The sequence below is a fragment of the Pleurodeles waltl genome, chromosome 8 (assembly GCF_031143425.1).
Source record: "Pleurodeles waltl isolate 20211129_DDA chromosome 8, aPleWal1.hap1.20221129, whole genome shotgun sequence".
NCBI lineage: Eukaryota > Metazoa > Chordata > Amphibia > Caudata > Salamandridae > Pleurodeles > Pleurodeles waltl.
Genome location: NC_090447.1, coordinates 1,432,980,677 through 1,432,994,389, shown reverse-complemented (window position 1 = coordinate 1,432,994,389; position 13,713 = coordinate 1,432,980,677). Strand labels below are relative to the sequence as shown.

Here is a 13,713-nt window from a genome sequence, read left to right as displayed (position 1 = left end):
ACACCATGGCATTTTTCATGTGTATTTGCTCTAACAAAAAATATTAAACAGAAACCAGAATTCAAGGGATTAACTTTGGTCAATGGGGTAAAATCATATTGAAGAGGCCTCATGATTATTAGGAGAATAGTTTCCCTCTCTAAAGTAATCTTTACTTGCAATCTGTAAGGCTGTAAACCGGTTTTCTTTTTATAATGCCAGTTTTGCTGCTCTGTGATAATTCGAATTTGAAATGTGCAGTGTGCAACTGTGCCTTTCCTAGTACAGTTCTAAATATTTGGGCCCCTCTTATTTTCACTGCCATGATATACATACCTTAGGCACAGCAACCTTTTAGAAATTCAAAGTTGTTATCGAGAGATATGAAGTCTTGTTCAGTGTCGGGCATGAGCATTTAACTCTTTCCTTTTTGTTTTCTTTGTCATCTGGTATTTTTTGTTCTCCTTAACACCATATTAAATCGAAGCAGGCTAGTAGGTTTTAAAAACAAGCTGTACTGGGCCATTGGACAAATTACGTTCTCTGCAAGTGAATCTTTTAGTTTACTTGCGTTGAGTTTTAAGCAGTATGTGCACAGTACATAGACCATGTAGCTCAATTGATAAATTGTTAGAAAAACCACAGAGGCGTTTTTTTTTAATTTTATTTTTTTAAATTATTCCTGATATAATGATGCACTTTGTGACAAGATATAACTCACTGGCATTTGGACATTCTATGTGGCTACTGCACAGCCTGGGTTTGTAACAGTGATGTTTGCCTTTTTGTTCTTTTATCTCAGAAGCAACATGTTTTTCTCCTAACTGAAAAATAATTTGCCTTGAATTATAGCTACACCTCTTAACTCCTACGGTGCCTTGGACGGGGTGATCTCCTCCAAGGCACCGGTTCCCGGGTGCCTTGGACGAGATCACCTCATCCTGCACCCGGGAACCGGGCGCTCCCCCCCCCCCCCCCATGGGCCCCCCACACCCCCAGTCGTGGATGGAAGGGTAATCCCTTCCCCTTTCACCCCCATCCCCACCCCCTACCCCCCCAGTGACGTCAGCGCGCATGGCACACTGATTGTGACAGAGGCCTCCTCCTTCGCGCTGGAAGCTCTGCTTCCAGCGCGCTCAGAAGAGAAATGTAAAGCATTTCTCTTCCGATCACGAGGAGGAGGCCGGAGAGGCTTCAAAGGGAAGGAAATTAATTTCCTTCCCTTTGAAGTCTCTCTCAGTGTTTCAAAAGCCGGATTGTAAAGCAATCCGGCTTTTGAAACGGCCACTAGACACCAGGGATTTTATTTTTATTTGAAACTGGCATGAGGGGAGCGACCCTTTGGGCAAGGGTCGCTCCCAGGGGGGCATTTTTTTTTTAAGGCCTTTTCTGCCTATTATTAGGCCGATCTGCCCCCGGGGGGCAGAAACCTCTAGGCACCAGGGATCATTTTTTTTTTTTTTAGAGGTGGGGAGCGACCCCTTAGGCAAGGGTCGCTCCCCTAGGGGGCAAATTACATGCAGATTGGCCTATTTTTATGAGGCTAATCTGCCCCCAAGGGGGACAGAAACCACTAGACACCAGGGAGTTTTTAGTTTTTTTCTTCGTGAATTTAAAAAAAGGGGAGCGTCCCTGTAGGCAAGGGTAGTTTCTGGGGGGGAGGGGTCACGGGGTTGGGGGGGCAAATTTATTTTAGGCCATTTCTGTCCTCCCCCGGGGGCAGATCGGCCTATTAATAGCGGGGCAGAAACCTTTAGACGGCAGGGCAATTTCTTTTGTTGTTTTCTTTTGTTTTTTAGAGATGGGAGCGACCTATTAGGCAAGGGTCTCTCCCCTGGGGCGCAAATTGTATTTAGACCATTTCTGCCCCCCTTTGGGGCAAATCGGCCGATTTTAGGTAAATCTGTCCCCAAGGGGGACAGAAACAACTAGGCACCGGGGATCTTTTTTTTTTTCTTTTCTTTTTTTTTTTTTTTGTGCCAATGTCACGCAGGGGGAGTGACCCCGTAGGCAAGGGTCGCTCCCCAGGGGTTTGGGGGGGCATATTTATTTGACCATTTCTTCCCCCACCCCAGGGGCCGGCTGAGCTAGAGGCCAAAATCCACAGGTAGGCACTTTGCAAAAAACACCTGTTTTCTGTGAAATAATGTGATGTGTCCACGTTGTGTTTTGGGCCATTTCCTTTCGTGGGTGCTAGGCCTACCCACACAAGTGAGGTATCATTTTTATCGGGAGACTTGGGAACGCTGGGTGGAAGGAGATTTGTGGCTCCCCTCAGATTCCAGAACTTTCTGTCACCGAAATGTGAGGAAAATGTGTGTGTTTTTTTTATTTTTATTTATTTTTTAGCCAAATTTTGAGGTTTGCAAAGGATTCTGGGTAACAGAACCTGGTCAGAGCCCCACAAGTCACCCCATCTTGGATTCCCCTAGGTCTCTAGTTTTCACAAATGCACAGGTTTGGTAGGTTTCCCCAGGTGCCGGCTGAGCTAGAGGCCAAAATCTACAGGTTGGCACTTTGCAAAAAAACACCTCTGTTTTCTGTCAAAAATTGTGATGTGTCCACGTTGTATTTTGGGGTATTTCCTGTGGCGGGCGCTAGGCCTACCCACACAAGTGAGGTATCATTTTTATCGGGAGACTTGGGGGAACATAGAATACCAAAACAAGTGTTATTGCCCCTTGTCTTTCTCTACATTTTTTCCTTCCAAATATGTGTGTAAAAAAGACGTCTATTTGAGAAATGCCCTGTAATTCACATGCTAGTATGGGCACCCCGGAATTCAGAGATGTGCAAATAACCACTGCTCCTCAACACCTTATCTTGTGCCCATTTTGGAAATACAAAGGTTTTCTTGATAGCTATTTTTCACTCTTTATATTTCAGCAAATGAATTGCTGTATACCCGGTATAGAATGAAAACCCACTGCAGGGTGCAGCTCATTTATTGGCTCTGGGTACCTAGGGTTCTTGATGAACCTACAAGCCCTATATATCTCCGCAACCAGAAGAGTCCAGCAGATGTAACGGTATATTGCTTTAAAAAATCTGACATTGCAGGACAAAGTTACAGAGTAAAACGTGGAGAAAAATGGCTTTTTTTTTTTTTTTTAACCTCAATTTCAATATTTTATTTTTCAGTTGTTATTTTCTGTAGGAAACCCTTGTAGGAACTACACAAATGACCCCTTGCTGAATTCAGAATTGTGTCTACTTTTCAGAAATGTTTAGGTTTCTGGGATCCAGCATTGGTTTCACGCCCATTTCTGTCACTAACTGGAAGGAGGCTGAAAGCACAAAAAATCGTAAAAATTGGGTATGTCCCAGTAAAATGCCAAATTTGTGTTGACAAATTGGGTTTTCTGATTCAAGTCTGCGTGTTCCTGAAAGCTGGGAATCTGGTGATTTTAGCACCGCAAACCCTTTGTTGATGCCATTGTCAGGGGAAAAAAAACACAAGCCTTCTTCTGCAGCCCCTTGTAGGAAAGTACCATCTTGCCTGGCATGTTACCCCCATTTTTCACTGTATATATGTTGTTTTAGTTGTATGTGTCACTGGGACCCTGGTAACCCAGGGCCCCAGTGCTCATAAGTGTGCCTGAATGTGTTACCTGTGTAGTGACTAACTGTCTCACTGAGGCTCTGCTAACCAGAACCTCAGTGGTTATGCTCTCTCATTTCTTTCTAAATTGTCACTAACAGGCTAGTGACCAATTTTACCAATTTACATTGGCTTACTGGAACACCCTTATAATTCCCTAGTATATGGTACTGAGGTACCCAGGGTATTGGGGTTCCAGGAGATCCCTATGGGCTGCAGCATTTCTTTTGCCACCCATAGGGAGCTCTGACAATTCTTACACAGGCCTGCCACTGCAGCCTGAGTGAAATAACGTCCACGTTATTTCACAGCCATTTTACACTGCACTTAAGTAACTTATAAGTCACCTATATGTCTAACCTTTACCTGGTAAAGGTTAGGTGCAAAGTTACTTAGTGTGAGGGCACCCTGGCACTAGCCAAGGTGCCCCCACATTGTTCAGGGCCAATTTCCCTGACTTTGTGAGTGCGGGGACACCATTACACGCGTGCACTACATATAGGTCACTACCTATATGTAGCTTCACAATGGTAACTCCGAATATGGCCATGTAACATGTCTATGATCATGGAATTGCCCCCTCTATGCCATCCTGGCATAGTTGGCACGATCCCAGTGGTCTGTAGCACAGACCCTGGTACTGCCAAACTGCCCTTCCTGGGGTTTCACTGCAGCTGCTGCTGCTGCCAAACCCCTCAGACAGGCATCTGCCCTCCTGGGGTCCAGCCAGGCCTGGCCCAGGATGGCAGAACAAAGAACTTCCTCTGAGAGAGGGTGTGACACCCTCTCCCTTTGGAAAATGGTGTGAAGGCAGGGGAGGAGTAGCCTCCCCCAGCCTCTGGAAATGCTTTCTTGGGCACAGATGTGCCCAATTCTGCATAAGCCAGTCTACACCGGTTCAGGGGACCCCTTAGCCCTGCTCTGGCGCGAAACTGGACAAAGGAAAGGGGAGTGACCACTCCCCTGACCTGCACCTCCCCTGGGAGGTGTCCAGAGCTCCTCCAGTGTGCTCCAGACCTCTGCCATCTTGGAAACAGAGGTGCTGCTGGCACACTGGACTGCTCTGAGTGGCCAGTGCCACCAGGTGACGTCAGAGACTCCTTGTGATAGGCTCCTTCAGGTGTTGCTAGCCTATACTCTCTCCTAAGTAGCCAAACCCTCTTTTCTGGCTATTTAGGGTCTCTGTCTCTGGGGAAACTTTAGATAACGAATGCAAGAGCTCATCCGAGTTCCTCTGCATCTCTCTCTTCACCTTCTGCCAAGGAATCGACCGCTGACCGCGCTGGAAGCCTGCAAAACTGCAACATAGTAGCAAAGACGACTACTGCAACTCTGTAACGCTGATCCTGCCGCCTTCTCGACTGTTTTCCTGGTGGTGCATGCTGTGGGGGTAGTCTGCCTCCTCTCTGCACTAGAAGCTCCGAAGAAATCTCCCGTGGGTCGACGGAATCTTCCCCCTGCAACCGCAGGCACCAAAAAGCTGCATTACCGGTCCCTTGGGTCTCCTCTCAGCACGACGAGCGAGGTCCCTCGAATCCAGCAACTCTGTCCAAGTGGCCCCCACAGTCCAGTGACTCTTCAGTCCAAGTTTGGTGGAGGGTAAGTCCTTGCCTCACCTCGCTAGACTGCATTGCTGGGAACCGCGACTTTTGCAGCTACTCCGGCCTCCGTGCACTTCCGGCGGAAATCCTTTGTGCACAGTCCAGCCTGGGTCCACGGCACTCTAACCTGCATTGCACGACCTCCTAAGTTGTTCTCCGGCGACGTGGGACTTCTTTGTGCGACTTCGGGTGAGCACTGTTTCACGCATCCTCGTAGTGCCTGTTTCTGGCACTTCTCCGGGTGCTACCTGCTGCTGAGAGGGCTCCTTGTCTTGCTCGACGTCCCCTCTACCTCCTGGTCCAATTTGCGACCTCCTGGTCCCTCCTGGTCCACAGCAGCGTCCAAAAACGCTAACCGCACGATTTGCAGCTAGCAAGGCTTGTTGGCGTACTTTCGGCGGGAAAACACTTCTGCACGACTCTCCACGGCGAGAGGGATCCGTCCACCAAAGGGGAAGTCTCTAGCCCTTTTCGTTCCTGCAGAAACCTCAGCTTCTTCTGTCCAGTAGAAGCTTCTTTGCATCCACAGCTGGCATTTCCTGGGCATATGCCCATCTCCGACTTGCTTGTGACTTTTGGACTTGGTCCCCTTGTTCCACAGGTACCCTAGATTGGAAATCCACAGTTGTTGCATTGTTGGTTTGTGTCTTTCCTGCATTATTCCTCTAACACGACTTCTTTGTCCTTAGGGGAACTCTAGTGCACTTTGCACTCACTTTTCAGGGTCTTGGGGAGGGTTATTTTTCTAACTCTCACTATTTTCTAATAGTCCCAGCGACCCTCTACAAGGTCACATAGGTTTGGGGTCCATTCGTGGTTCGCATTCCACTTTTGGAGTATATGGTTTGTGTTGCCCCTATCCCTATGTTTCCCCATTGCATCCTATTGTGACTATACATTGTTTGCACTGTTTTCTAAGACTATACTGCATATTTTTGCTATTGTGTGTATATATATCTTGTGTATATTTCCTATCCTCTCACTGAGGGTACACTCTAAGATACTTTGGCATATTGTCATAAAAATAAAGTACCTTTATTTTTAGTATAACTGTGTATTGTGTTTTCTTATGATATTGTGCAAGTGACACTTGTGGTACTGTAGTAGCTTCACACGTCTCCTAGTTCAGCCTAAGCTGCTCTGCTAAGCTACCATTATCTATCAGCCTAAGCTGCTAGACACCCTATACACTAATAAGGGATAACTGGGCCTGGTGCAAGGTGCAAGTACCCCTTGGTACTCACTACAAGCCAGTCCAGCCTCCTACACCCCTTTTTCCCATTTAAAAAAAAAAAACGAAATTTTCACTGTATTTCGGCTAATTTCTTGGCCTCCTTCAGGGGAACCCACAAAGTCTGGGTACATCTAGAATCCCTAGGATGTTGGGGGAAAAAAGGACACAAATTTGGCTTGGCTAGCTTATGGGAACAAAAAGTTATGACGGCCTAAGTGCGAACTGCCCCAAATAGCCAAAAAAAGGCCTGGCACAGGAGGGGGAAAAGGCCTGGCAGCGAAGGGGTTAAAGTGCAACATGCACCTTGTGATGTGGTCGGATGTAGCAACTCCGAAACAAACATCTTGTGTTCATTTAGTTTTTAAAATCTGGGCAAGGGTGTTAATATGTCAATTTTAAACATAAAATTGATTAGGGAAAATGTTAGGTTGATTTTCGTAAGTGCTGTGTAATTTCTAAATACTTAAAGATTGCAAGTTAAATCTAGTGCAGCTGCTTTTTGAGTATATCAAACATATAATAAGTCATTGGAGCAATGCTTGAAAATAGATTAAACCTCTGGCAACCGCTCTAAATAGGGTGACATGCTACCTTGCAGAACAGTGCCTCATCTGGTACATGAGGAGCTAGGTCAGTATTGATTTGCCCAAGGTGAATCTTTGTCTAGAGCATGGGTACTCGCAAACATTTTCCCAGGGGCCAAAAAGTTTGGTCTGTGACGTGCCTGGGGGCCGCATTGATGCCAGGGAGGTGGCAGTCGGGTGGGGTGACTAGGGGGATTGGTGGCAAGGTAGGTGTAGGGGAAGCAAAGGATATACATCTGGTGGCTGAAATAAACAATGGGAAACCAGAAAACCTGGAATGAATCCCGGCTTACCCACTTTGCCAAATTGTGTGATCCTAGGCAATTGTTTATTGTCACTTTCTGTCCTTTTTCTGCATTATCACATTTAAGATCTCGAAATATGATTCATGGTGTGCGCTGCACAAAACCTGCTTCTATGTTTGATTTAATAAACTATAATGTTGTTTATGGGTGGCCTGGGTTCCTATCATACATAAAGTGCACATACCAAGTGACTTGCCTCTTTAGTTTACTATTGGTGGTGTTCTCAGGGTAAGGGAAATAATTAATGTTTCCAAATTTATGTTTGAAAACTATCACTATAAAAGGAATACATCTCAATGCACTGAGGAAATAAATTTGTACTAAGGCGAAAAGGTTCTGCATATTAACTAAATGCACTTAATTAATATTGAAGAGACTGTCTTACACTTATGCTGCAAGATGTCTTTAAACATGAAGGTGTTTCTAAAGTTAAGTGCAGGAGTCCCTAGTTACTTCCTTTAGCACCAATTAAGTTTGAAATAAATGATTGTGTGTGTATTTAATATTTGTTAGCGGAGTCGAGCAAACAGCTGCCCAGTGCTCCTGTTGCCCCAGGGGCCGCATGTAAAGGTCAGAGGGGCCACATGAGGCCCGCGGCCGTACTTTGAGTACCCTTGGTCTAGAGTATCACAGTGGATAAAACACAATGGTTCTGGATGTTACCCAGTGTTTGACTACCAGTAGTTTAGGTTATTTGTCAAGCATTTCTTCATTGCCTTGTGTGTCTTTTTTTTGGGGGATACAGTCACTTTATGTGAATTTTGCTTATTGTCTTCCTTTTTTGTTTTTTTTTGTTTTTTGAAATCAGGTGTTATCCCACAAACATGTGGCTCCTGGTCACTTGTTACAAATATGCCGGCGTATTTGTCCTCTACTGGATAAAGAAATTCCACCCAGCATTTTGGGAGCAAATTCATTACTTGGAGCAGGAAAGCAGTCTTTGCTACGTACATCAAAAGGTACTGAGTCTTACAAGATTTTTCATTAACGTTTGTTGTGCCGAACTTGTGTGACTGTAACATTGCTTACAGAAGTGAAAACCACGGTGCTCTAATTTCGGGGTAATAGTTGATACCCTTTACTATTGTATACTACCTGGCTGATTTAACAGTGATGTTGTATTGTAATTTTGACGAGCTTTATGGCAAGTAGCAATCTACTCTGGAAACCAAGGCTAGTTGTTAATCTAGTGGGTAGTGGGTATTGGTTATTGGGATTACTCTTGCATGCCCAAGGAAACCAGTCCATGCTTGTACGCCAGTTTCTTTATGGTAGATTATATTAATAGGAGTTAGTTGTGATCATTAGTGGGGAGTGTGTAACTTTATACAGTTGGTTTGTGGGATGAATAGATAGGCTAGAGCGAGTAAGTATTGTTAGTTTCCGGGGTATGTTTTTAAAGGAGAAGTCAGGATCTTTGAAATGATGTGTTGACAATTTTGCAGAACTACTATAAAAGAAAAGGCAGACAGTCATGCAACTTACAGTATACTATACTCAGCATGCATAGGGTGGAATTTAAGGCTAGGGGTAATTCAATAGAAAGGCCAAAGACACTATATTTTTAAGTCATGGTTGCTTTTAATGCAGATTTGTAACGTATCCACATGGGTAGAATGCAATCCCATGTGGGTTTGTGGTTTGAAGTGTGCTGTATTTGCTTTTAGCCTCTGTGGGAAGTGTTCCAATCTCATGTGTGAGACCATTGAAGTGCATTTATAATTTTATGGGATGTGCCGCTTAGTGGTGTGATGTGTGAGGGATAGATTCACATTTTTTATAGGTTGTAGTATGCTGTCAGCACTGATTAGCTCAGCAGGTCTCTTTATTGTGTTACTCATATATTTTATTTTTACAGTCAGATTACCTCATCGTCTATTGCCTCCCAGTCCTTATGTTACATGAGTTAGTCTCTGGCCTTGCAACTGTTGCCATACTAAAGAATAGCTTAATTTTTAGAACTATTTCTCTCTTTCTGAGGATATGAGACCGCCTCTTGTAAACTGTCCTTTCTTTGTTCAAGCACGTCCTGCTTTTGGTACTGTCTCAATTCAGACAGGTTTCCCATACACCATGTGGCAGTAAGTAATTATAGTATGAATACACTTGTTTTCATTTTGTTTTCTTTCTGTTGGTATGGTTGATATCCCTGCTAAACTGGGATAAAGAATATGAAAAGCAAGGCTCCATGTTTGCCAAGCTCCAGTACGAAAGCTGAAGTGGGTGGTCTGCTACAGGGTCTGGCGATGTTGAAGGTTTGGTAGCTAGTGAGCACATTTCTTTATTAAAGGAATAGGTCATGCGTTTCTTATAGTCACCTGCCCTTGTTGTTAGGAAGCTTTATTGAGGACCTTGGCTGTTACCAGGCAATGGATGTTAAAGGAACTCCCTGCTTTTGCAGGAATCTAAAACAGCAGGAGTGAAGAAGTGTGCTGCAAAGCAGCACCGCTTGGAACCTGAGCTATATCGGGATAATGGAGATAATATTTTCATCTCCAAAGCTGATTTGTGAGACATAATTACTGCAACAGTAACAACAGCGTTACAGCGAACTGAACTTCCTTGTAATCAAACAACAAAAGATGTTTATGAAGAAGAGGAGCTCATTATAAAGCAAACTATGTTCAATAGGCAAATCTGGAGGCGGTATTTGCACAAATAAGAGTAGTAGATACTTTTACACCAAATACAATGTGCCTGCTAGAAATTCTCCACCTGTACGTAAGAGTGAAAATCAATTTTTGTGCAAAAAAAAAAAGGGTAATTCAGTAAATCAAAGTTTCCTGTGGATAAGGTGCTGCTTTCACGGCATGTGCTGCGCAAACATTACTGAATGGTTTTCATTCACTGTATGGTCAGAAACAAAAAGGAGAAGATCCTTCCTCTTTAGATTTAATGGAACCTTTGCCGTGCTCTTTCAGGCATGTTGCTTGATTTGATTCCCTTACCAACACTGATGGTGACGTTCACGGCTCCTTCAAATGCATGCCGTCTGAGTGGGCTAGGCATGTTTTCAGAGTGGATTGTCCTGACCTGGTTTAAAGCATTATTAAGTATCTTTTTACTTTGTCATGGCATTTAGAAGCATCATCTAAGGTTTATCATTTTACAGTTGCCTATTCCAAGATTACTAAATACAAGTTGTCCCCTCAACTATTTCAGTCCTGGTGAAGACTTTGAAAATTATTACCAGGATTTAAATGTTGTCAAGTCTACAACAAACTGCCCTAATTTTAAGTTAAGTCATTTGTTCTTGTGTTTACCTGTTGTTCACTGTTTAATCATTTGTCACACTAAGCACCCTTTTATTTTAACTGAGTCACATGTGAATTAAAAACTTGTACATCTAAGTTAGCTTTGTGTATTATTCTAGCCATATTGCTAGTGTAATATTAGAGCTACATTAATTGTGAGGAGTTAGATCTCTTTTGCTCAAAAGTCCACTACTTTTGTGTTAAGTGAAACCATTGTGAACGTTGTTGTATGTATATTTGATATGGTCTTTGGCAACCTCAGTGGAAGCATTGATTGCTGCTAGATGACATTTATATCTGAAATTGTGGAAGCTTGATAGTAACAAAAATCTTTTGATCTTACATTTTCTGTCAAAAACCTTTTGGCACAAAACTCAATGAGGTAGTCCAGTAGACATCAGAAGAGAAAAAATATGTTGCAGATTTTTAGAATAACTACATGAATGAAACACTTTATAAGTTCAAATCTTTCAGGATGCTATATGATCCTTTCAAGACAGGGCCCAAGGTTAGAGGGGCTGAATTGCCAACAAATCCAGGCATCACAACAAAACCCGAAAGCATGATTATGCCTAAAAATCCCTGATTCCGGTAGGAGGAAGAATCAAACAGATTTATCCTATTGGGGAAACGTTTGTGAAAAATACTCCTTGCTATCTATTCTTTTGATTTCCTAAACCTCCACCAAAGCCTTAGTTTTTAATAATCCTTTTTCCAAGATCACCTCTATGTTGTCAAGCCTTGCAAGAGGGAATTGAACTATTGTTGATGAAAAGGAGCAGCAACTCCAGTATTTCTGTACAAGCGTGAACAAGAAGTCTATTCTATGCTGTTTTTGGATATGCAGCCCTAAAAAACTCTGCACTATTCTGTCTCTGATGGCTCAACCTGTTGACCAGGTAGCAGAAAGTCACAATGATAATTCGCCAACTGATAATAAGATCAGTCTTTCCGGGCGACTTGAGGGTGATGCTGGTTTTAGAAGATTTTTATTTCCATATCACTGTCAAGAATTATCAGCACCTTTTGAGATATCCTATGTTTTCCAATCGCATCCACTTTTGAGTTCTTCCCAGCAGCCTGTTGTCACTTCCAGAATATTTACAAACATTCTGGCAGTTGGAGGATATGAAATGCATCTTTATTTAGATGACTGATTAATCTCTGCCCCTCTTTCCAAGGTGGAATAGGACAAGAAAGAGTGCAACAGATTAAAAGACTTAAAATTCGTAATAAATCTGAAGAAATCTGCTATTGCAAGAAACTTTATTGTAGAAATATTCAAAACTGATAGGTGGCTGTGTGTGTGAGTGGTGTGTGGTTTTCTTTGTTGTTGTGTTTTTTTTTTTTAACACACCTGTGGCAAGAAGAATTTGCCTTTTTAAGAGAGAGAGAACAACTGTCATACTCTGACAATATCCCCATATTCTGGCAAGGGGTTGGCTCAGAATACAGGATTAAACAAGACATTACTTCAGTAATCACATGGACTCAGCTTTGCCTTAAACCATTCATTTACCATCTGTTGCTTCACTGGAATTGTTGTTATCTGGATTACAGAGTGCAGATTCCAGTAACTCCACAGATATCTCAGCCTTTTCAATAGATAAGGGATTTTTTTTTAAAATAACTTTTTCCGAGTTTAGGTTAAAAAAGAAGAAACGTCTTGGTTCTCCAAATGTCACCCCTCCCTTTCTTCGAAAACTTTACATTTTGTTTTCAAATAATGGTCATTGAAAAATCTCATTAGTATTATTACATTTGGTGATCCATTTGTGCTTTATTGTACAGTTAAACAGACACACCTTCCAGTGCTATGAGGCATTGATAAAGCACCCACTGAGAACATTTCAAAATGTTAGCTATTCTTCCCTACCCTCTCAGATGACTAGAGCTTGAGAGAGAGCTGGTGAGGTCGCCCCATAGAATACTTGCCATGGTTAAGTCCGTTTTACCTCTGTTTGAGAATTGTTAATCTTGTTTTGGTATGGGTGTTGATAGAAGAGGGACGTATCTTTAGTAACCAACATCTATCTCCAGAATTTCCCCCCCCCCCCCCCCCCCCCCCCCACTCAATGTATCTTCTGAGATAGTGAATAACTGTAGGGTGGAGGAATTAAATCAGTTGTGCTCCAGTCTTGAAAAGTAGTCTGAAATGGTTTCCAAAATGTTGGCGTACTGTTTTTATTATGTGATTGGTTCCAGAGCCGTTGTAGGCCACGATCCGTTAAAACACAATGCTGGTGGGTTATACCTTTACTCCAGAAAAGGGGTAATGTTCTGTTTCAATGCCCCTGCCATATCTAGTCATAGGATGTCATTCTCTCTAGGTTGCTAGGTCTCATTCCAAGCAATATTAGTTTTGGGTCAGCTGGGGCAGGACAACCTAGGGGGGTACCTTTTTATGTGACCCAAGATCTTATTCCAGAAATCCTGGATCACTCCATAAGATGTGCAGGAAGATTCCTCTTTCTTTCTGGCATCTCCAGCGTTTATGTGGCTGGGCAGGGAAACATGATTCGAAAAGGCAGTGTTGAAATGCCACTAGCACTTTCGGTTGCACGAGCCACAGTATGAAAATCTTTACAATATTAATCCAGAGCTCTTTCCATTTTATGTTGGTAACCTCCTTCCCTTAGGTCTTTTTGCCATCTTTGTTGAAAAGTGGAGTTCCCTTCTCTTCCGTAGTGTTTGGTATGTGTGGGCTATCAGTCCGTTGGCACTTGAGAAATTTGTATCAATTGTTCAAAGGGCATGAAAGAACAGAAGGAGGCTGCCAAATTGGGCTGGTCGAGGATATAGTGTCTTTCTATTAACGACTAACATTGCATTTAGTTCAGTTCTGCAATATCAGCTTCTTGGCTGCGTTCTTCATTGAAATTAATTTCCCCATGCTGAATAGGTCAAATGGAGTTCTACATTCTCCACAAGCCCATTTAGAAAGCTGGTTCGCATTTAAAGCAGTTGAGAAATAGGAGTTATAAATCAGTGGAGTGGGAGCGCATAGGTGTGGAATTTTGTAAAACCTCTACCTTCTCAGTAAATTCAATGCTTCCGAAATCCACTGCTCCTATAAAAATAAATCCCTTGTCCCTTTTTCTACCATTCAGTGAGGTGACAAATTATGGCAGCCTTTTCATGATATCAGAGCTTTG

At 43.0% G+C, this 13,713-nt stretch overlaps 1 protein-coding gene across 1 annotated transcript in view; it reads left to right on the top strand.

Annotated features, from left to right (window-relative positions):
- BRWD1 (bromodomain and WD repeat domain containing 1) overlaps window positions 1–13,713 on the top strand; it is a 1,722,898-nt gene that overhangs the window by 8,788 nt on the left and 1,700,397 nt on the right. The window contains exon 5 of the mRNA XM_069202575.1: window positions 8,113–8,263. Coding sequence (XP_069058676.1) covers window positions 8,113–8,263 — 151 coding nt within the window. The remainder of the gene's footprint in view (window positions 1–8,112; window positions 8,264–13,713) is intronic.